We start from the raw sequence: 25617 nt of genomic DNA on the forward strand, positions 1-25617 counted from the left end.
GTTGTGTACATATAAATAAATTTCATACTCGCCCAGCATCCATCCATATTTTCCCAATCATCAATTTTGTATTTATTTATTTTTTTATGGTTTGCATGTTCTATGTGGTTTTTCCGAATGGGGAGGTTACTTTTTTTCTTCTCAAATTTGATTAAAGCTTTGAGGTACAAGGACATAGCCTTCATTAGGGTCTAAGAGATGGATTTCGTGTGGTATTACATTATTTACAATAGATTCCCTTGACTTAACGAAGTATCTTAATGGACTATCGTATTGTATGAAATACCTTAATTGGAGTTTGATTGATTCGATCCATTGGGGGGAAAAATGGAATTTTAAAAATGCTAAGTAACTACTTTAAAATTTTAAATATGCAGACCATACGATGCCTACCCTAAACAATTGGTTTCTCTTAACCAATTTAAATAAATTATATTTCAGGGTATGTGTGTACGTTACAAGGATTTACAAAGTATTGAAAAGAAAAATGGAGCAAAATACAAAAAAAAAAAAAAAAAAACAGTAAAGCAAGTCTTAAAGTCGGGCGGGCGGACTTTATGATACCCTATACCACTTTGCATATTTAGTAGAGCTTCACATAACAAATAAAAGTTTTAATGGGGAATTTGTGAGAATTAAATCATACGAACTATGATTATAGTAATAATTAAAAGTCCAAAGGAACTAATATATGGGAGGAATATCCTCCTCTGAATCGATTTCTTCTAAATTTGTCGAGGCATTTGCGCCTTTTCAATTCGGGCTTTTATTATCCATTTGGTGCACAATTAACTTAAAATCGGATAGATATATATGAGAGCTATATCTAAATCTGAACGGATCTCGATAAAATTTGACAAAGGTATTTCTGAGCTGTATTTGATATATTTCCCCTAATATCGTTACTACGGAGTCCATATTTCGGCTGTGCAGGACAAATTCAACAAATCTGATGAACAATATGTATGGGAGCTATCCTACAACTGAACCGATTTCCACCAAATTAGCCATACTGGTTTCTAGACTTAATTTCGTTGTAAGACCCAAATTCCATTCTATTTGGGCTAATATTCCACGTTTGGTGCACAATAAAAGGCAAATCGGACGAAGATATATATGGGAGCTATAACCAAATTTAACCGATCTCGATAAAATAAATTTGATATATTTCCCCAAATATCGTAGCTACAGGCTTAATCAGAATAAGTATCGTAGAGTAGGATTTCTGAAGACACATGACTTTAATGAAGGTTCCGTCAGTGATTTAGAAATATTACGAACAACGATTTCATTATATCATCGGGTGGCTCTTATAACGTGATTACATATGTGTTAACCGTTACAATAAATTAGACGTATTTGTTTATAGTAAAAAAAAAGTTGGTCAATTAAAAGATTTGTATCTAAGGGTACTTTCAGACGTTGAGCCTCTCAAAACACAAATTAGATACTCTCAAAGGACATAAGCACTGCTCTACGAACTCAAAATACCAAGCTTGAGATAATTCTGTTGGAAAAAGTAGTTAAAATCATCAAAATACCGAATAATGAGGGCCCTACGAAGGTATGGATCTACACAGGCAATTTTCTGTCACAGACGGTAGTACCCATTAGGATATTTAAATACGAAATTTGAAACAATTTCAGTGAATAATGTCGCTAAGATCATCAAAATACCGCATATATGTAGAGAGGTATCCTTATATGGGACGTGGACCTGTTATACGAAAACGTGGACATGTTTGAGCAATTTTCTATCATAGGATGCAGCACCCCTTAGTCATCAAAATACCGAAAATCTGGAGTTACATTTATATGGGGACTATACCAAAACTTAGACCTATATAAGAATTTTTCTTATACAAAGGGAACACAAGCTGCCAATTTACAGCAAATTCGGCTTAAAATGTGACTAAAACACACAGACACTCGGTACTCGGTACAAACACTCGGTACGCTATAGCAAGACGTGGGCCTACTATGTAGCCTATATTAAATGCCAAAGACCTTCAGACTTACCACACATCTGAGTAAAATTTTATCAACCTACTTCGTTCGGAAGGTAGAGTGATTTTCATATACTGTCCGCACGTCGCTTAATCGACATAGAATTTTATGCTGATCAAGAATATTTATACTTTGTGGGATCGAAAATTAATATTTGGAGGTGTAAAACCGGAAATCTTCCAAACTAAGTACGGGGGAGGGTATAAAAAGAAGTATAGAAATATACACCAAAGCTGAAAAGCTGTTGCCATCATCTAGACGAGTAGTCAAAACACATTTTGTGATTGGAATCACAGTAAAGGCTAGCATACACATAATGTTGAAGTCATATGTAAATCTACATTTATTTTAGGCATTTCATAACATACTTTAAGGCGCTTCACACAATTTTTATACTATAGAAAATGCTTCAGTTTACTATAAATTATTTACTATACGTATATGTGAGGCATAGAGTTTCATTGAAGTTTAAAAATTGTTGGGCGCGCCTTAAAGCGTGCTACAAAAATGCTAATTATAAAATGATTTTTACACGATGTGAAAACTGCACTGATTTTGAAAATCTAGCGTAACACCCTATGGAACACGTATCTCGGAAAGATTTCACCATGGTCAAATTTGCAGGTCCCTTCTAGAAAACAGCTGACCACTAGCTTTAAGTGCGTTTAGATTCCAGTCTTTATCCCAGTTAACTCCGATAATTGACCAATTACAATAAATATGACTATGAAAAACTTTCACGATTTTATTGTGAATGGTCAATTATCACGGTTAACGCCTCATAACTTAGTGAACAAATTTTGACAATTATTCCCTTTAAGGAACAGCTCTTCGGAACAACAAAAAACTCTGGCATGTTTCGCACCATTGCTCACATCAGAACCAGAACTTTTTGCATTAAATCGCAAATTCGTGCCAAGAATACTCGACTTCAAATTATATTCCATAATCCGCAGTATTTGAACGGTCATTCACAAAACTTAGTCAGATGAGTTTTGTTTTATTTAAATTCATAAAATAACAAAATTCCAACGTTGCTAAGAATTCACAAAACTTCTTGGCAAAAGCGGCGGAATTGTACTTCAAAAAGAAAGTCTTATTTTTCAATATTTAATATTTTGTTTTTGTTTGTTCTTTTTCATATATATGTATATATATGTATTCTAAATGAGATAAATATACATACATGTATATATAGTTTATATATAAATATATTATTGCTTGTTTTCTTATTCAATATAATATAATATTATTTTGTGTTTTTTTTTTTTTCGAGTTTTTTTTTCCATTCCTTATAATAAAAACAACAAATATACTAGCAAAAATTGCATTGTTTTTCGTTCTCGTTCTTCGTAAAGAGCGTCATTATTAATTAATTGTATTTTTATTATACTTTTTTCTTTTGTTTTTGTTTCTGGGTGTGTGTTTGTAGTTTATTTTTTAATTTTAGTTTAATAAAAAATACATTAATTATTTTGAGTTGGTTGAGTTAAAATGTTACTCATTTCCATTTGTTTTGTAACTAACTATCCAAGTTGTAGTTACAGTTTGTATAAAATAATAAATTGTTGTATTTTTTTTTTTTTTTTTTTTTTTTTTTTGTTCAATAGTAGCAAAGAGCAAATGGTTTGGTGGTCAAGAGGATTGTTGAAAAAAATAATGGAAATAATAATTGAGTAGTAGTTTAAGAAAAGCAAATATAATTTTTTTTTGAGTTGATCAAATATCCATCAACAAATGTCCTTCGTCAATAGAAGGCAAATTTTTCAAAATTAAAATTATTTGAAGAATAATTTTATGTATCAACAATAGATAAACTTCGAAGTGACATAGGCTGATGAAACTCGAGGCAAACTAGAATTTCTTGAGAAAATGGATTTCCCTGGTGTTATTGGCTGTGCGAAGCAAATAAAGAAGATCAGCATCTCTACTTTAATTTGGCGTCTTTTTTGACCCAGACGTATTTGGCATTGTTTCCAAAAGTGCGCTCTTATACTTTCGCGTAGAACTGATTGCTGGTTCCAGTTCCAGTTCCAATTCCAGTCCGTTTCAAATGTTATGTCTACAAGCTCTCATTCTTGATGTTTGGTTTGCACTCCCTGAACAGGATTTATTTGTTTCAGGGTCTGAGTGTCAACTGCTTATATATTCCGCCTCCAGGAGGCGTATACTCGGCTATGTTGGCTACTTTTTTAATTTACATTTTAAGCTCCGCCATACCTGTACGAAGAAATTTGACAAACAACTTATTTTTCTTTAGATATAATTTTATTTTCATCACTAGATCTCTTTGGCGACTGATTTTGCACTTGGGAAACATTTTCCCATTGCACCTTAAAATCATTTGGAACTCTTCAACTAATTTATTAAATTGACTTGAAAACACCATGCCGCAATAACAAGGTGTTCCTGCAAATTTTAAAAACCAGATGTAATTGTTTAAATATTTTTGACTATTATTTATTTTTTTGTTCTATCATTTCAATCACAATAATGATTTTGACATTATATTTGGTAGTCAGCGAATTTGGTAGTAAGGGCGAATAGTGTGTTTTGTCGTCTAGTTCTCTATTCGTTTATCTTAAAAGTGAATTTACACTAAACCACATTTATCGCGCATTTACATACCGGATTAATCCTGATAATTGGCCAATGACAATAAATTTGCCAATAGAAAACATATTTTAAATTTATTATGATTGGTCAATTAACGCGGGTACATTTTTTTTAAGTAAACGCGCTATAAACCTTTTTGAATAAAGTCAGCTGTTGAATGTTGTGAGCTATTCACTCGTAAGCTAGGGGGTGAAATATTAGTCTCAATAAGTAGTTTTGCAGCTCTCATCATCAGATCAGCTATTATACAAGGTGGCGCAAAAGTAATCTCCTATCAGAAAATGCTATACATTTTACGATCGCCACCTTTATAAGTCCTTCTTAAATCAAACCTTGTAGAACGTTTCTGAATTCTTTCAATTCTGTTTATTCCTTCAATGTAATATGGATACCAAATAATTGATAAATCTTCAATATAGAACCTAAACAGACTCCCAAAATGTATTTTAATGTATTCGTTGAGAACACCTTAGAATTCACTTTAAAGAACCGAAGATTTCGAGATCGTATACTCCATATGATGTTTAAACGAAAAATATACCCAAATTGTTAGTTAAGTTTTCTATAATGAAATCCGTAGCAGAATTGTATACTGTATTTATATACAGGGTCGCCCATATTCGACGGATCCATCTGGCAACGCCATAACTTTTGACAGAGATGTCACATCGCTTAATGACATACCGCGTTTGAAGCGTCAGTTCAAGCAGATTTTTACCAGGAACCAATACACGCCATGCGAGCGCTATGAAATTTACATTCAACAGAAGAAGTCAATTGTGAAAACTCAACGTGCTTTTAAAACATTAAAAAATGTGAGAAGTGCGCCTTCTAAGGCTCTTTCTAATCCGAAGAGGCCATATAAAAGTCGGCCAAGGCGATCGGCCGAGAATATCGCTGCCGTACGAGCCAGTGCTGAGAGGTCTCCAAGAACATCCCAAAAACGCCGTTCTCAACAGTTGGGCATGGCTCGGTCCACTTTACAACGGATTATTCGCAATTGACGCAAAGAATGTTGCCTGCGGACAAGCCTCGTCGATTGGAATGGGCCCAAAGGTCCGTCGAATATGGGCAACCCTGTACAATGCACAGTGGTCGCTGCCATTAGCTAAAATTCAAAAAATGAAAATCATATATTTACTATCAAATGTGTACACATGAACTCTTAAGAGGTTAAGCTTTTTAGAAAACATAATAATCTTGGCTTCATTCTAACGGCCCACTTCGAGAATAGCATCAAAAAAGAGAAAATGTAGTTAGTTGCTTTTTTCAGTGGGATCAGCGAAAAAGTGGAGTAAAACTAGATCTGTATTACAAAATTACATACATTTTAAAATGACAAATCTTGGTATAATTATTGAAAAGCAAGGTATTGACTTATTATTGACTTAGTGCAGTAATTTGTGTGTTTAGTAGTTGGGTATAATATAGACGATGTCAGTGTTCTGAGTTGCTTTTAAGATTAATTTTGAAAATAAAATTGGATTTCAGTTAAAGTTTTAGTTCTCTTCCCCCCTTAATTCTCCAATATGATTTTTTTCACGCCTCAGATTCCTGAAGTGCTAATTTAACTTTCAGATTTTGTCAGATTTGTATGTTATGCCCAATATACTGAAGTGACTTCGCTGCAATTTTGTCAATTCTATGGTGCTAATGACATAGAATATGTTTTTGTTGTTTGGATTGATAAAGATGTAAATGAGAGGTGTTCATCATTTGTTACAAGGATTGACTTCTGGATGCCATATTAACGTCGAAAAATTTAAGGACTTTACACTGGAAACTGCTAAACAGTTAAAAAATAGATATCCATTACACTATCTTACACCCACAGTTCATAAAACTAATACATGCTCCCGACATTATAAAATATGTCATTGTATCGATTGGAGAATTATAGTGAGGCCACGAAGTCTGGCAACAAATATATAAAAATGTTTCGACTAAGTCATACCAGAAAAAATTCTCGTGTTTCAACCAACACAGATCTTATGAACGTTACCAAGCAATAAAATATGTATATTATTAAAATCTGCATTTGCTTTACTTGAATAACACTGAAATTTATACATATCCATTAGTAACTTTGATTTAATTTTATATTGAATTGTTTATTTTGTTTACAAAAACATTGTCTATTTTGTTTACAAAAAAAATAATCAAATTTGGAATTGATTTGTATAAAAATACTTCTATTTTTGGAGGTACCTTTACAGGGGGACTCTACCTGAAGGCGGGCCGTTCCAAATAATCTTCAGTAAGACTATTTTTTAGCTCTTTAAAACGTAAAATGTCAAATAACAGAACAATCTAGTGTAGAAATGTGACGAAAATTGGGCAAATAACCCTTATTCGGGAGGTACGTTGTAAGGGGACCATGCCAAAACATGTCTCGACCATATCGACATTTTGCCACATTTTTTATTTTTATCCCATCAATGTACCATATCCAAAGATTCATATTGATATCTGCACTGGAAGTATTTTTGGCCGCTGTTCCCATACAACCTCGACCACTGTGCAATGGGAATGGGTTCTTGTGAGTGTAAGTCACTTCTTTGCACTTAGAAAAATTTAACAAAAGTTTATTAACATGAAACCTATTTAAAAAAAATGTTGATGTCTTATTGAAATTTTATGCAATCTGCAAAGGAACAAACTTCATAGAACAGTTTTATGTCATCTGCCTAAAGTAAACATTTAGCAACCTTACGCTACCTTGGCAAAAGCCAGATTGTGTCAGACAATGAATTCCAAGAATGTATCCCTATCTTTTTGAGTTTAGCAATTAACATATTGTATTGAGGCATTGCTACGCCTTACTAAAATCCGTGTAGAGCACGTAAAAGTGCTAAAAAGAGCTACATTTGAACAGGCTGACCTGCCGTTAAAAAAAACCATGTTGTGCTATGGAATATCCAGGAGAGTCGACTGTTGACCAACTTACCTAGAAGTTTTGGATAGCTTTTAATCATATCTTTTTAACTTAGCGTATGTTGTAAAATATAAATTTCCTAGGGGTTTTAGAATAAGCACAGCTGAGATTTTTTTTTTTTTTTTTTGAATAAAAAGATAGTTTTTATGTATTTATTTTGTTCTTTTTTGGTATCTTCGTGGTAAAATAAAAATGTAAGGTAGAGCTATCAGCTGTTTACAATTTTTTTCTAAGTGTGCCCGACTTCTGCCAATTTTGTGTATGTATTTATTGTTTTGAAAATGAAAAATAATATTTTCAAAACCAATGATTTGAAGACATGTACATTGCGGCTCGCGTATTAAAGTTATTAACCAGCTTAGCCATGAAATTGAAAGATTGAACAGTTTGGATCATGTTTTTGAGAGAAAATATGAGGAAAAGTATGAAAAAATGAAAATATAAAATTTTGAATGAGTTTGACAGAAAGCGGGCATAGCCTCAGGGCTGTATTTCTGTAGTTTTACGAAGCTGTTCTACCTCCTTATTGTACCATGGGTATCTTAATGTATTTGGGAAATATTTATTTATATAACTCAAAGTCAGTGGCCAAATTAACTTAGTCAAAATCGAGTACTTCGGCATCGTGATGTAAATTTACGCGGATCACTGCAGCCGTTATCGAATTGTTTCTTCTCGAAGTTGTACACGCTAGGTAGTGTGTTATCGAAAACAAAGTATGTGGTGATTTTTACGCGGAAAAAATGTAAACAAAAAGTTGGTGGAAATATGTTTTTTTTTTTTCTATTTTGTCAAATTAGATTTAAGAAACTATAATATTACTTTCATTTAGTAAAACGGATCAAAGAAATGAATGCTCAGTCAGCTCAGCCACTTCAAACGAAAAAAACTGTAACAAAGTCACTGCAAAGCAGTAAGGGATATTGGCTCAATTTACGTTGGAGCATCCCGACTTAAAATCTTTCAAATCTATGGATGTTAAAAGCACAATTAGTTGGAAGCACTCACTTCAAAATAGAATCACTTACTCTAGTTTAGACAATGCTAAAAGACTGCTTTTGTCACGAATATTTTTCCTTATTAATGCCACTTTGTTCTCATCCTCTGAATTCGAACAAACATTTAACACATAAAAAGTATACATTTCTCAGAAATAAAATATTTTGATCACCGAAACTTATTTTGAAATTATCTTTCGCTTCCAATTTCTTATTACCATATGTTTACAGCAATGTAAAAAAAAGTAGTAGACAAAGTAAATTACAATCGAGTGCGGTGATGCAAAAATGTACAGCTATCGAAATGTTTCTCTATACGAAACAGAACTCGATGACGATTGCGGTTACTCACTTTTCAATTCTTATAAATTTTGAAACACTATCAAGATAAAACATCTCTTGCCTGTGATAATTCGCCTTCTGTGTGATTTATGATTACATTACATTGGATCCTGAACCACAGACCAAACAAAACAACAATGCTCTTTGGCCACCAAACATTTGGTCTTTCATTATGTAGAAGGGTGGGTAAAAAGGGAGGATACATATTGGTGGCAATGTTCCAAACAGGAGTAACAGATATTAATCTGTTAAAATGGCAAATTCTTTGCCATTTTCATCTCTTTGACCTTGACGTCACATGGAAGAAATATTTTTTTCTTCGTCACACATTAAAAAATAAATAAATATATATATTTTTGTTATTGTAAAATTGCTTTTGTATCATGTTTATTTTTTTTTTACTAAATATTTTTGTTTATTAATAATAAATATTTCATTTGTTATTTTGAGTGTTGGTTTTCAGTTTGTTTTTATTGTGTTTATTTATTTTTTTCTCTTAAGACTTAGATCTCTTAGGTTAAAAATATTATTTTTATTTTTTTTAATTATTACTATTTTTATTTTTTTTATTTTGTAGATACATTTTGTTGTGTATGTTGTATTTGTAAGTACGTTTTATGTTATTTTTTTATTCTCACATTTTTTTGTCACTTATCCATATAGTATCAATTCGAGGGGGATTTTTGTTTGTGTGTGTGTGTGTGTTATTCCTTTATTATTAAGTATAATTTTAAAAATGTAGTTTAATTTTATTTCATACTTTTTTTCTATTATTGTTATTCTCCTAGAGCATTCTGCCGTTTTTATTTCTTATTTCTTATATTTCCATTTAATGTTTTATTTAATGCCTTTTCTTGTTATATCTTTTGCCATTCATAATTTGTGTATATAGTTATATTTTACTTTTACTTTTGTTTTAAATATAAATATTTTTATTTTGTCTTTAGTTTTAGTTTTTTTGTGCTTTTTTCTTTTATTTTGTTTATTTTTTTGTCTTCTTACTTTCTTTGAGATGCACCTTAAGACTTATTTTCTTAGTACAATATTTGTTTTGTTTTTTTCTTCTTCTTTGTTTCTATATTATATATTTATTTAGTATGTATATAATATATAATATTAAGATGTATATTTTTATAAATAGTTTTTTGTTTGTTTTTTTTTTTCAATTTCTTATTTATTTTCTTTTTCTATATATATGTATAGTTATGTATATAGTATAATATTATTTTGTTAGTTTGTTGTTGTTGTTGTGTGGGTAGTTGTATATATAAGTACATTTATATAATAATTGATCAATAAATAATATTCACTTTGTTGTATAATTTTTCTATTGAAGTTTTTTTTTTTTTGTTAAGTTTTCTTGTTTCGGTTCTATATTCTCTAGAGATGTGTTGAAAGGATTCAAGAGTATAGGTGTCGATTTCATTGTTAATAATTCATTTACTAAAAGATCAAATCCTATTATAGTTATTTATTCAAAAACTTTGTCAATAGCCAATAATGAAATATTACACATAGGAAAAACATAATTTCTCAAAATCTCCAAAGATGACTTCTGTCCAAAATGACTTAGGACTTATAGTTCCTAAAAAAGAATTCTTGGAGAAAATAAATGCAATCGAAACTAACGTTTAAAAATTGCATATACAGTCTCAAAAATTTGTAAACCCTGTGTTAGACTGCCTTCATTCACAATACACAATTTTGCTTTGAAGTTGCTTGGCTTAATGAGCATACAAATCGCGAAGTTTCATGAATTTTTAATCAAAAGTTTATGTCAAAATTTTAATTTCTGGAGAAGATTTCTTCGGTGAATTAAATTTTGTGACATCGCATATTTTTTCAGTTAAAAAAAAAAATTGGATTTTCAGAGAGAGTAGTCATGCTTAGGAATATTGATCTAGTCTTCCATAAGTCTGCCAATATATTCTTTCTATGAGAAGCCATAGCCTTAGGAAGATAGCATGCATATGTGTTCAATGAGAAGATTATTAAAACTATTCTGTAGATTTTTTTCTACATGGACGGGCGACAAAAGTTTTTGAGATTTATCAATCAGTATTTACCATTTTTCCAAAATTTTGGTGACTTTAGAACACTTTTGAAAACTGTTATACTCAGAAAAATGACTGAAAAATTGTAAAAACCTTGCTGCTGTATTCACATTTCACAAAAATAATAAAATCTGATGGTTTTGAACCTGTATAACACTTTTATAGAAACTGTTATACTTTGAAATAAAAATGCTTAAAAACTTTTTTAAACTAAAATACGTGAGACTTAAGCCCATTTCAAAGGGCTTAAGTCTCACGTATTTAAAATAATTGTAATAAGTCGGACAAAAATGTATAACAGTTTTAAAATATACCTTTCCAAAACTTTACTTGATAACAATACCTGTTGGAACCAAAAATTTCGGTTTATTTCAAATAAGACAAGTTGGGAGTCAAAAATTGTTTTTACATTGTTTAATTAAAGACCCTCTGTTACTTCAAAGAACGGCAGAACGAACAGTAACGATTGAGCTGAAATTGAACTGAACTAAAAGAAACTAAGGAACTAGATGCACGACCTCACTTAAATATGTTCACAATGTGATCTTATAAAGTAGTAAATTTGTAAGATCTATTTAAGGGAGGTCGTTCATCTTGTTCCTTAGTTTCTTTTAGTTCTTCCTTTAGAAGAAAACTTGGTAGCCTGTGAGAAGATCACGTTTTGAAGTGCTTAGTGAAATACAAGTCAAACGTATTTTGCTCGTTTTTGAGTGGGAGCAAAATTGTTTAAAATCGAGGAGATTCTACTCTTGCCGAGCACTTAGTATAGTTTTTTTTTTGTCATACCGTTGTTGTATTTCTATGTATGTGTATTTTTCTGTATACAATAATACACCCCGTCTTCACTCCTCTTCCCAACTCTTCTACAGTACGCAACAACATCGAGACCAAAAATATTTGTTTTCCGCTATTTTGAGCGATTCTGCTCCCACTCTCATTTTTCAAAAACTAGTGATTTGTGAGTGTTCCAACAGAAAACAAATCAGTGAGGAGTAGAAGAATTCCGTAAAAAAAATCCACTCTTCGAACAAGTTTCGCTCACGAATGAAAGTGGGCAAATCTGTGAATCTCTGAATTATAAGAAAACGGCCATGGGGTTTGCATTAGCAGAACACTGTGGTAATCAATTAGAGCTATACCTTGGTTTACAAAGCAAAAAAAATCCGGGTGACTTGTCAAAAGAACAAATATTGAAAAAAATGTGTGCAAAAAGCAACCCTGCTCAAGACAATTTGGTCGGTGTAAACACCAGGTTAAAAGATTAATTTCGTCCTATGCTAATATTACCTTGAGGGTCTACTCTTTTTTCAGTTGCAATTCGAATAATTTTTGATTTAACATTTCATTTGTAATTCGAGAATTAAATTTGTAATTCGAGAATTCCATTTGTAATTCGAATTATTTCAGTTGTAATTCGACTATTTCAATTGTAATTCGAGAATTCTATTTGTAGTTCGAATGGTTTTCTTTGTATTTCGAATTATTCCATTTTTAATAAGATTTATTTCATTTGTAATTCCAATTATTTCAATTGTAATTCGAATAATTTTAATTTTTCGTCGATTTTCAAATGGAAAAATTTGAATTACAAATTGGAATAATTCGAATTACAATTGAAATACTCGAATTTTAACTTTAATAATTCGATTTATAATCGGAATTTTCGAATTACACGATTACGATTGATTCTAATTACCAATAGAACTCTCAAATTAGGCCAGGTTAGTAGATCAATTTATTCCTATGTTAATGCCACCATGAGGGTCTACACCTTTTAATTCGTAAAATTTCAATTATAATTCGAATTATTTCAGTTGTAATTCGATTATTCCAAATGCAATTCCAATTATTTAATTTCGAATTATTCCATTTGTAATTCCAATTATTACATTTCTAATTCGAATTATTTAAATTGTAATTCGAATTATTTCAATTATAATTCACATTGTTCCATTTGTAATTCGAATTATTCCAATTGTAGTTCAAATTGTTCCATTTGTATTTCGAATTTTTTCAATTTTTTCGTCTATTTTCAAATGGAATAATTCGAATTAAAATTGGAATAATTCGAATTCCAAATTAAATATTTCGAATTATAATTGGAATAATTCGAATTACAAAGTGGAATAATTCAAATGACAATTGGAATTCTCTAATTTCAACTGAAATAATTCGAATTACATTTGGAATTTTCGAATTGCAAATAGAATTCTCAAATTACAATTAAAATGTTTCGAATTACATCTAAAAAAGGTTGTATAAATGAAATTTTTGCCTTCACCAAGAAAAGAGAAGCCAAGTTTAACCCCAAAGTTAAGTTTAACAGTTGGCAACGTAAACGTAAGGTTGTCGTAACGTTCATACTAGACGTTGTAACCGTATTTATTTTTTAAAAGTATTTTTTAATTGTTGCTGTTTTTGTGTGTTTATTTTTTTATTATTGGCTATTGCTACAAAGTTTTCTCTATAGTTTGTAGAAAATATTTTAATTTTTTTATTTTTGGATATTGCTTTGTCTTTTCAGCACCAAACAAACAAATAACAAGTTGTCATATTTCTTTATGGCATCAATGCTTTCTTTCTCCTTTCTCATATTCCTTTCACACCGTTTGTCTTTCTTTAACTATTCTTCTATAATTAATTTATTTTAATTCAATATTCTATTGTTTATTTGCTTTGCATTAACAATTTCATTTCCAAAATACATTTTAATAGACTTCCATTCGAAGGGGGTATTTGTTTGTTGTTGTTGTCATCGGCGTAAATGTTGTTGGTATTTGAATTTTTGTTGTTAAAATTAAATTATTGTTGTTTATAGCTGGGGAAATTATTGTTTTCTTGTTGTTGTTTTTGTATTAGTAGTAGTTGTAGTAAGTAGTTATATATTTTTTTTTCTTGTTGATGATGGGATGGTGGTGGAGAGTTGTATTAGTTGTTGTTGTTGTATACTTATATTTTGTTGTTGTGTTTTGAATTTTTGTTGTTTTATTAAAAACATGTATTCGTTTTTATTTTTTATTTTTTTTTTTTGCATTCTTATTTATTTAAATGTTTTTCGTACTCCCTCAAAATTAACATGGATAAATTCCTATAAGAAAGAGGTTTAAAAATGATTAAAAAATAGATTGCTGGTTTTCTTTTTTTGTTTTGTAATTTAAATAATTTTATTTTTTTATTTATTTATATTTAAGTCATTGTGATTTTTATTTAGTTTGTTTTAAGTTTTTTTTTTCAGTATAATTATATATTAAAATTACATATATAGTATTTTTTGAATAGTGTTGTGTTTTTTAAGTAATTATGGCTCAAATTATCAGTTGCACCTTGTTCGTATTACAGCAGTGTATTAGGGTAGGTAGCAAATCACGGTGTCAAGTGTAATGTGGTGCTTTGTTGCTTTTGATTTTGAGGATATCTGCTGTAATTTTTGTTTAGTTGTTCCATTACAAATTATTTTAATTAAAAACTAAGGCAAACAACTTAAAAATTAATATAAAAATTAAAATTATTGTCTTGTTGTTGTTGTTGTTTTTGTTTTTCTTTGCCCTAACAAGCAAAATACACTATTTTTTCTCAGATATCCCGGGATTCAACAATTTAAAAAATAAAATTGAGATACCTTTGAAAAGCATAAGACTGGCGTTTCAAAATCTACGCCTCACAAAATTGCTTCTTCAATTACAAAAAATATATATCATCTAAGTGCTAGAACAAAATTTAGTTATTTCTTTTTTTTATCAAAAAAATTTTGCTAATTTTTTTTCTCTAACAATTATGAGTTGTTGTAGTGATGGTGTGATGTTAATTTTACTGTTGTTGTTGTTGGTGATGCTAATTGCTGGCTGGACGGCCGGCTGTTTAAAGTTGCGTGCCGTTGGCATTGCCATATGCCAACAATGTTTGCTCAACAGCTGTGATGATGTAAAGTGGTGATGTGAAATTTGTTGTTGTTGTTTTTGTGGTTTATGTGGACGCAAAAAAGTAAACAAGATATAAAATGAAAGAAAGAAAAAAAAGAAACAAATAAATTAATAAATTAATTATTAAATAAATAATATATTAGTAAATAAATATAAAATAAAATAATTAAAAATAATAATAAATTAAATTTTATCTGTGTACTTGGCTGGCCATTGAGGTGCCACTACAAGTCATGGTTTTGAAAAGAAAGGACCAAAATGAAGTGTAAACCATAAAGACGCGGAATAAATGTAAAACAGGCCAGCTCAAAAGCTACTTTACTCATCATTTTTATACCCTACACCACAAGGTGGTCAGAGTATTATGTTTTTGTGTATTTGTTTGTAACAGGTAAAAGGAAACGAGATAGACCCATAGTTCCTTTTGATGATCTGCATAGAATCACATTCTGAGTCGATTTACACATGTCCGTCCGTCCGTCCGTCTGTCCATGTATTTTTGTAACAAAGTACAGTTTGCATTTATTATCCAATCCAGATGAAATTGTGCACAAATCATTTGTTTGGCCCAAGGACGAAGCCTATTGAAATTGGAGATAATCGGTAAAAATTTAGATATAGCTCCCATATTCGTCCGATTTGCCTTTTATTGTGCACCAAACGTGTAATATCAGCCCGAATAGTATGGAATGTTGCACATACAATCAAATTAGGTCTGAAAATAAGTATGCCAAATTTAATCGAAATCGGTTCAGATATAGCTATAGCTTCCATATATATTGTTCATCCGATTTGTTATATTTGTCCTCCGCAGCCGTAATATGCACTCTGTGACAACAATATTTGGGGAAATAAGTACATCAAATACAGGTCAGAAATACCTTTTCTAAATTTTATCGAGATCGATTCGGATTTGGATATATCTCCCATATATAACTTCGTCCGATTTACCTTTTATTGTGCACCAAACGTCTAATATTTGTCCAAATGGGATGGAATTTGGCACTTACGACCGAATTGAGTCTAGAAGCTAGTATGTCAAATTTGGTGAAGATAGGTTCAGATATAGCTATAGCTCCCATATATACTGTTCATCCGAATATATACTGAAATTTGGAAATAAGATTACTATTGCATTGTAGGACAGAGGCATGTATGTAGTTTTGGAAAATCGTACTTATGTGTACTAAATGATACTAAATTTGGTATAATTTAAATTTTGAGAGAACCTATGGAGTTGCAACTATGAAATTTTCAAATAAAATTTCTATTGGATTACTAAATTTTGGTACAATTTGGATTTGGGTGAACCAAAAGAGATGGTATCCTGAAATTTGGAAATAAGATTTCTATTGCATTGTAGCACTGGGATATGGAGGTAATTATTCAAAATTCGTACTTCTCTGTACTACGTGGTACTAAATATGGTACAATTTGTATTTGGGGGGTGGAATCCTGAATTTTGGAATTGGGATTGATGTGTACTAAATGGTACTATATTTGGCACAATTTGGACTTGGGTGAACAGATAGGCCTGGAATCCTGTATTTGGGAAAAAAAGATTCCTATTGCATTGCAGGACTGTAATACATGGTGCCAAATTCGGTACAATTTGTATTTGGGGGTGGAATCCGGAAATTTGGAATTGGGATTGCTGTGGGAGTGTAGGATTGAGGTATGAAGGAAGCCTTGGAAATTCGTACTTATTTGTACTAAATGGTGCTAAATTTGGCACAATTTGGACTCTAGGGAAACGATAGGACTTGAATCCTGAAATTGGGAAAAAAAATTCTATTGGATTGTATGATGGAGGTAGTTTTGCAGAATATCTACTTATCTGTGCTACAGATATTAAATTTGGTACAATTTGTATTTGGGCGAATCAATAATTGTGGAATCCTGAAATTTGGAATTGATATCGTTGTGGGAGTGTAGGGGGGTATGGATGAAGCTTTGATAATTTGTACTTATGGTACTAAATTTGGTACAATTTGGACTTGTATGAACTGATAGGACTGGAATTCCGAAATAAAATTTTTATGGGATTGTATGACTGAGGTATGGAGGTAGTTTTAAAAATTTGGAATGAAGGATCACTGATGGAGTGCAGTAGAGATATAACAAAGAGTTTTTGGAAATTCGAACTTAAAGGTCACGAAAAATTCTAAAACGGTACTAAACTTCTAAAATGTTACCATTTGGTATTATGTCAACGGATAGAGCTAAAAACTTGAAATTTGGTATGAGAATCAAATTTGGAAAGTATGTTTGATATTTGAAGGTGGTTTTGAAAATGTGTTCTAAGTATGCAAACTGTACTAAATTTGGAACAGGTCTAAAATTTTGTATTGATGGTAGTAGGTAGTAGGTTTGTGATAAAAGGATGGTTTTGGAAATGTGTAATAAAAGTGCACGAAAAGTACTATATTTGGTACAAATTGGTATTGGTTGAACAAATAGTGCTTGAAATCTTAAATTTGGATCGCTGTTCATGTGCAGCCTGGTCATATGGAGGTGGTTTCGGAAATGTGTACGAAAAGTACTGAATAGTACTAAACTTGGTATTGGGCAAAGGGATAGAGATACAATTATGAAATTTGATATTTATGTTGATATGTGTTTGAGATTAGTCCTATATTAGTACCAAAAGTACTATATGGTACTAAATTTGGTATTAGGTCGAGGGATAGGGCTGGAATCCTGAATTTTGTTATTAAGGTCTCTGTTGATATTTGGAATTGAGTTATGAAGGTGGTTTACGAAAGTGTACGAAAAGTACAAATTAGTACTACATTGGATATTGGATGAAAGAATGGAGCGGGGATCCCGGAATTAGATATTTAGGTCTCTGTTTATATTTGGAATTGAGATATGGAGGTGGTTTTGTAAATGTATACTATAATTGTACTACATTTGGTATTGGGTGAAGGAATAGGGCTGAAATTCGAAAATATGCTATAGATGTCACTGTTGGTGACATAGGAAAAGGGGAAATCCTGAAATTCGACAATGAGGTCACTGTTGGTATCTGGGGTTGAGGTATGTAGATGGTTATGCAAATGCATATTATAATTATTCGAAAAGTGCTAAATAGTACTATTTTTCGATCACTGTTGGCGTCTAGAATGGAGATTGTTTTGGCTATGAGTACTAAATGTTACTAAATTTGATATTGGGTGAAGGGATAGAGCTGAAATTGTGAAATTTGATATTGAGGTCACTGTTGGTTTCTGGTGTTTAGATATGGAGACGTTGAAACAGTTTTGGATAGAAACATTGGGCAATGGGTTTACTAATATCCTCCACGGTAAACTTCAAAATGAAAGATTTCGAAAACTTTTTGGTAAAAAAAATTATAGTTATGTAGGGTATACATGATCTGGATCTACAAGGTAGCCAGACGGCCATCGATAGATCAACACCAAATGCCCTGAAACTGATTTCATCCTAATTTAGCATTTCCCCGAATTCAAAATGCATTTGTCAAAAATTAAAAGTACATCAAATTGCCAGAAGCATTTTTTTTCTTTACATAAGACATTTATATAATAACAAAAATAAATACAAAACCAATACCTCAGAAAGCCCAAGGCAACCATATCCACAGAGAAATGGATTATCAGACTATGTGTATAAATCAAACGTATAAAACACAAACTATAAACATACTTGTGAAGCTACTACACAGATAGCATAGCGCAAGTACAACAAAAACACAAGAAGAAATGTAACAAAAAACGAGAATTGGTACAAATTTAAATACGAAAAGAAAAATTTGTTATCTATGTGAGGGTGTGTGAGTGTATGAATACAGTGTTGTTCAAAATTGCAACGCTATGTAATGTCATCCTCTATTGACGTTCTTATTTCAGACTCGCATTTACAATTTCAAATCAAAAATTGCCCACAGAAATCTCCAGGCTAATATGCACACAATGTAAAGGTCATATGTCAAGCTATATTTTCAACATTTATGATCAGTAATCTATAACATACTTTAAGGCGCTTCACACAATTTTTTTATATTAAAGGAAACGCTTTATAACAAAGGGTGAGATAAGCAAACTGCAACAAAGTCAAACGCCATAATTTTTACATTTTTTTTAAAATGTTATTGAATGAAAGCAAAAAATGTCGGAAGTAGCATCAAATTTTAGAATAAGTTTAGATTTGTTTGAATTGGTCACCTTTGGCACGAATTATGGCCTTCAAACGGCCAATGAAACCGTCACATGCTGCTTGAATGTTGCTCTGCGGTATTTTGGCCCATTCCCGAAGCGAAGCGCTTGCTTGAGGTGATCGACACTTTGGTATTTTGTAGTGCCAACCTTGCTTTCCAGACTTAGTAGTCCAACGGATTGGTATCCGGAGATTTTGATGGCCATTGTGCGCTCGAAATGAAGCGAGGAACCTCATTTTGTAACCATTCTTGCGTGGTGAGTGCTGAGTCCTGTTGGAATGTCCAAGGTCTGCGGCCAAAATGTTTGAGTGCCCAAGGCTTTAATACACCCTCCAGAATATTTTCGCGTTAATATTCGACATTTATTCTGATGCCCCGGTCGATTAATACGAGCGGAGAGCGGCCATTGGCTGTTATGGCGGCCCACACCATCACCATGGCCGGCGCTTGAGTTCTGGTGGCGGGTGGCCAACCGAAGCTGAAATCTTTGGCAAGTAAACACGATCATTTTGTTTGTTTACAAACTGCTGGACAACGAATGTTTTCTCATCTGAGACGGAGAAAACCAAATTCGGCAGTTCACCACTTTCGGCCAAGCGAAGCAACTCTTTAGCTCTTTTGAGTCTATGTAATGGCTATGTATGGCTTTACCCCGAGCTAATTTTTTCAATATTTGCCGAATGAAATATTGCGATATGTCCAGCTCACAAGCCATTTTTCGGCCACTGCGAGGCGGGTTTCAATCAAGCCGTTTCCTTACATTTCGAACCATTTCTGCTGATGTTGCTGTTTTCTTCCGTCCACTTCCTTGACGTCGAGCTACGCTACCAGTATCACGGTAACGAGCGATGGTACGAGACACAAAATATTTATTCACATTTAAATGCTGGAGTGCTCTAATGATAGCCACTTGTGGTTTTCCAGCCAAATTTAAAGACAACACACTATCACGCTTGAATTCCATCACGAATAACTTTTTTTCTGGAAAAATCTCACCAAAACGCTTTTGTACGCTTGTAAATAATATAATGAGCTGTCATTGGAATAATTTTTACAGCTGTCGGACGAGTGGCTTAAAAATGACAGCAGTCTGAAGTTGGTTGCAGATTTTTCATCTCACCCTGTATAGTATATTTTAATATATTCCTAGTGTAAATGTAATATAAATATAATTTATGTATACTATATAGCATTGTACAGTTTATATTTTGGCGCGCCTAAAAGTCTGCAACAAAAAATATAAATAAATAAATAAAAAAATCTCTTTCCATGTGACTTTCAAACGATGTGAAAACTAACCAAAAGCTCGCTATGCCAATGTGGAAAATTTATAGATGTTTTATTGTTACATTTGTAATTGAAAACTAAAATTTCAATTTAAAAAAAAAACGCTGCAATGTCAAATTTACAGTTTATGAACAACATCCTTCATATTTCGAGTATATTCACTTTTTTTTCAGCAATTTTGTACATCACTGTATTCACACTCACATTATTATGTGCATATGTATGTATGTTTGTTTTATGTTCTTTTGCATTAGTACTAGTTTTTAAGGTACATATGTGTGAAATATTTTCAAATTAATTAAGATAAATTGTAATTACCTTGATAATTCTGGGGCCAAATGGTGGGTACATTCTAGAAAAAGGAAAACAAAAAAAAAAATTAAAAATAAATTCAAAACTTATTTCATACAACATTAAAATTAAGTATTTGGATTATTTCAAAAGGTGACAAATTTGCACACTACGAATTAAAGAAAATATCTTGACCAGGGTCAATTTAAAAACTTCAGCCAAGGGGTGAATCCAGGCCTCTTTTGCTGTCCATATAGAAATACTTGTTGATATATTTAAAAAAACAAAAGTTAATAAAAATATCAGTCGGTTTTGCTCTCAACCAATGTCCGATTATTTAATTACGTTTTGACTTCTATGGAGTAGGTTCCGAAGAAATGGGCCCATATTGCGCTTTTCGTATCGGACCTAAATAAAAACAAGTTAAAGAAAATCAGTCGGTTTAGCCGACAGATGTATACCCTCAGTTAATGTTCGATTATTTAAACATATTTTGACACCTGTTATGATCATTCAAATGGAGTAGGTTCCGAAGGAATGGGCCAAAATGGCATATTTCGTATCGGACCTAAATAAAGATGATATAAATAGGGCGGTATACCAGGTTTGGATTATATTGATTATTCTCTTTTAGAAAATGTTAAAATGTGACTGAGGTACCAGGTCGTTAGGTAAAATGTTAAATAATAGGTAAACTATTGGCATGGGCAATTGTATGCGAAATCATAAATTCCATATTCATCTTAAGTTTCTGGTTGAGAAAAATATTTAGATGTAGCAAGTTATAAAAAAATCGACGACTTGTTTCTCAAGTTAGTATTGAAAGTTGTGACCCTTTGTGGGTTGAGGTACCAGAAGGAGTTCGCAGATATCTTCACAACAGATCTTGTGTGAGCAATAATGTTTGTATGTGTGAAATTTGAAGAGTGTTGGATTCGTATTTTGCTTTCTTTGAGCGTTTTGTTTTTTCAAAATCTTGAACCCTATGTGGAGTAGGTAACAGAAGGAATGATCCGATCTCTACCATCTTTATAACGAAACTTGTGTTGATGGAAATATTGAGATGTACTAAGCCTGAATGGAATCGGATGTTAATTTGGTGTTTCATGAACTTCATGGATATTCAAAATTTTGACCCTTTGAACCGATATATCCCACCTCTACAGCAGATCTTGTATTAGTAGAAATAATGGGATGTGTGAAATATAAAGAGAGCCAGATGCTTATTTCGGATATTATGATAGTTTTAGTTATTCAAAAACTTTTGCCCTTTGTGTTGGAGGTACCAAAAGGAATTATCCGATCTCTACCATCTTTATAACAGATCTTGTGTTGACAGAAATATTGATATGTACCAAGACTGAATGAAATTGGATGTTATGATGTTCATGTTTCATGAACTACATGGATATTCAAAATATTGACACTTTGTGGGGGAGGTACCAGAAGGAGTGGATCGATATATTCAATCTTCACAGCGTAGTTTGTGTTGGTAGCAAATAAAGGAATGTGTGAAATATGAGGAGAACCAGATGGTTATTTCGGATTTTATAATCGTTTTGGTTTTTCAAAACTTTGACCCTTTCTGGGGGAGGTGCCAGAAGAAATGGTCCGATCTCTACTATCTTTATAACAGATCTTGTGTTGATGGAAATATTGAGATGGGCCAACTCTGAATAGAATCAGATGTTAATGTGTTTCATGAACTTCATTAATATTCAAAATTTTGACCCTTTGTGGGGGAGGTACCAGAAGGAGTGGACCGATATATTCAATCTTCACACCAGACCTTGGGTTAATAATAAATATTGTGATGTGAGTAATTTGAAGACAATCTGACTTTTTTATCACATTTTATTAATCAAAATTGTGATCGTTTGTTGGGGAAGTACTTGATGGAGTGGGTCGATATTGTCCATTTTCGCACCTGATCTAGCACTAATGCAAATATTAGGATTTGTAAAGTTGGAACAAATTAATATCATCCTTTCTCTTATACTTATATACTTTTTTGAAAATTTCGACCTTTTGAGGGGTAGGTACCAGGAGGAATGAACCAATATTGCCCATCTCCGAACTCGACTAAGTTTGATAATAACATTACGATGTACTAAGTTTGGACCAAGAAGGATACTCCCTTCGAGACTTATCGTGCGCACCAGCCAGACAGACGGACATCGTCAGAAGATCTACTCCAAACGTCCTGAAACGAATTTGGCCCAAAGAGACCTGGGGTCTAAAACTGTTATTTCGCTGAGGCACGTTTTACCCTTTCTAGCCATATGTCTGAGGGCATAAAAATGGACATTTCCTTTATGGAACGAAACTTTTTGAGGCTGATATAGAATTTAGACAATATCGTCAATACCAAAAAGTTTTTCGCCTTTTCTATTTGAAGCCAATACAAGGAAATATTCATATTCCGCCAAAAATATTCTATTTGTGTTAGTCAAGATGCCTCTTTTATTTCAATGCCATGTAATCGTGTCAACTTTTGAAAACTTGACATCATTCTGAAATGAGCCACAGTAGGTATACTTAAATTACATTTTATTTTACTTACCATTGGCACACTGTAATATTGATAGAATGGTTGATATTGCATTGAAGGTGGGTAAAGTGTTGGCATACCAGCAGCAGTAGCGGCGGCTATATTGAAATAAAAAACACAAGTAATTAATATATGTTCAAAAACAATAGGAAGAAAAATATATATCACAAAATTCCAATCTTACCTGGTGGATAAACAGCGGCGGCAAATTGATCAATCGGCATATTGCTGATGGGGGCTGGAGGTGTAGTTGTGTAATAGACAGCACCATTTGTGGCCACAATTGACTGCAATTGGGAAGAAGAAAAATGGAATAACGTTTATTATTTTAAACCATTTACATATAAAAATAAGAAATTGGTTAAACCATTATATGCCTTGCTACTTTTATAAAAGTTCAGCCGTTTGGACACCCTCCACCATTTGGAAGGAATTTGCAAATTTTCCAAAAAAAAAACAAGACGTGGATCAGAATATGCAATTTTTGTCATAGGCCATATCGATATTCAAATACGAAATTCGAAACAATTCCGGTGAATAATGTCGCTGAAATCATCAAAGTACCAAATAAAGGGAGGTACTGTTATATGAGGTCTGCAATTTTATGCCATAGGCTGAGATACCCAATAGGTACTTTAAATATTAAATTTTAATTGATTCCAGTGAATAAATTCGGTAAAACCATCAAAATACCGAATATCGGGAGGTATCGTTATATGGGGGCTATTCGGGGACGTGGACCTACATATGCAATTTTCGGTCAAAGGCGGTGCTACAGCCGTTACGAACTTCAAATACGAAATTTGATAAAATTCCATTACATAATATCACTCGAATCATTGAAATACCGAATATAGGGATGTGCCGTTATATGGGGCTTATGCGAAGTCTTTGAGCAGTTTGCCTGTTTGAGCAATGTTCTTTCATAGGATGTAGCACCCATTAGAAACTTCAATTTCCAAATTTGAAACATTTCCGGTGAAATGTATGATACACATCATCAAAATACCGAATATCTGGAGGTGCAGTTATATGGGGACTATACCAAACCCTTGACTTATACAGGGTGAGATAAAAAAAAAACTGCAACAAAGTCAAACGCCATAATTTTTATTTAACTTTTTATAAATTTTATTGAATGAAAGCAAAAAATTTCGGAAATAGCATCAAATTGATCACCTTTGGCAATGAAACCAGTAAAACTGTCAAACGTTGCCCGAATGTCGCTCTGCGGTATATTTGCCCATTCCCGGCGAAGCGCTTGCTTGAGGTGATCGACACTTTGGTATTTTTCAGTGCCTACTTTGCTTTTCAAAATACTCCAGTCACAATAGTCCAACGGATTGGTATTTTGGTAGCCATTGCGCGCTGGAAATGAAGCGAGGAATCTCATTTTGTAACCATTCTTGGTGGAGCGTGCTGAGTCCTGTTGGATTGTCCAAGGTCTGCGGTCAAAATGTTTGCGTGCGCGATAGTATTCGGCATTTATTCTGATGCCACGGTCGATTAATACGAGCGGAGAGCGACCATCGGCTGTTATAGCGGCCCACACCATCACAATGGCCGACACTTGAGTTCTGGTGGCCAACCGAAGGTGCACATTTTCAGCTGACCTCTTTGGCAAGTAAACACGATCATTTTGTTTGTTTACAAACTGCTGGACAACGAATGTTTTCTCATCGGAGACGGAGAAAACCAAATTCGGCAGTTCACCACTTTCGGCCAAGCGAAGAAACTCTTTAGCTCTTTTGAGTTCTTGCACTTTTTGCAATTTCAATGGCTCGTTTTTCAATATTTGCCGAATGGATAATTGACAAGTCGCTTCTTTACTTTTCGAACCATTTCTGCTGATGTAGTTGTTTTCTTCCGTCCACTTCCTTGACGTCGGGCTACGCTACCAATATCACGGTAACGAGCGATGGTACGAGACACAAAAGATTTATTCACATTGAGTGCTCTAACGATAGCCACTTGTGGCTTTGCAGCCAAATATATTCCACGCTTGAATTCCATGACGAATAACTTTTTTTCTGGAAAATTCTCACCAAAATGCTTTTGTACGCTTGTAAACAATATAATGAGCTGTCACTGGAATAATTTTAACAGCTGTCGAACAAGTGGCTTAGAAATTACAGCAGTCTGAAGTTGGTTGCAGTTTTTTTATCTCACCCTGTATATTCTTGATCAGGGAAAAAATATAAGACGACATTGTAGCTCATTTTTTCAATGAAATCTAAAAATCCATAAAAGGAGATCCTTCTGAGAACGTTACCCCCTGGAAGAGTATTGCATATATCGGTCGATATCGTACATCCCCCATATAAATTTACCTCCCTATATTCGGTATTTTGATGATTTTCAATAGATTTGATTAAAAATCTATATTAGAAGTTCTTTCTAAGCACTTTAGCCCCAGAAAGAGAAATACCAATATAG

The 25617-nt window shown here is 32.6% G+C and overlaps 1 protein-coding gene across 8 annotated transcripts in view; it reads right to left on the bottom strand.

The window, feature by feature from the left end:
* Positions 1 to 25617, bottom strand: part of LOC101897560 (protein boule) — a 222018-nt gene that overhangs the window by 15473 nt on the left and 180928 nt on the right. For 6 of the 8 annotated variants that reach the window (XM_011292330.3, XM_005178823.4, XM_059131775.1 and 3 more), the window contains 4 exons: positions 23366 to 23468; positions 23194 to 23279; positions 20658 to 20691; positions 14350 to 14863 (listed from right to left, as the gene is read on the bottom strand). In XM_011292330.3, the coding sequence (XP_011290632.1) occupies positions 14811 to 14863; positions 20658 to 20691; positions 23194 to 23279; positions 23366 to 23468 (276 nt within the window). In that variant the 3' untranslated portion in view covers positions 14350 to 14810. Of the gene's footprint in view, positions 1 to 9251; positions 14041 to 14349; positions 14864 to 20657; positions 20692 to 23193; positions 23280 to 23365; positions 23469 to 25617 lie in introns of those variants that run through there. The other 2 variants (XM_059131776.1, XM_020035171.2) reach the window with 2 other exon arrangements.

The sequence above is a fragment of the Musca domestica genome, unplaced genomic scaffold (genome assembly GCF_030504385.1).
Source record: "Musca domestica strain aabys unplaced genomic scaffold, Musca_domestica.polishedcontigs.V.1.1 9, whole genome shotgun sequence".
Taxonomy (NCBI): domain Eukaryota; kingdom Metazoa; phylum Arthropoda; class Insecta; order Diptera; family Muscidae; genus Musca; species Musca domestica.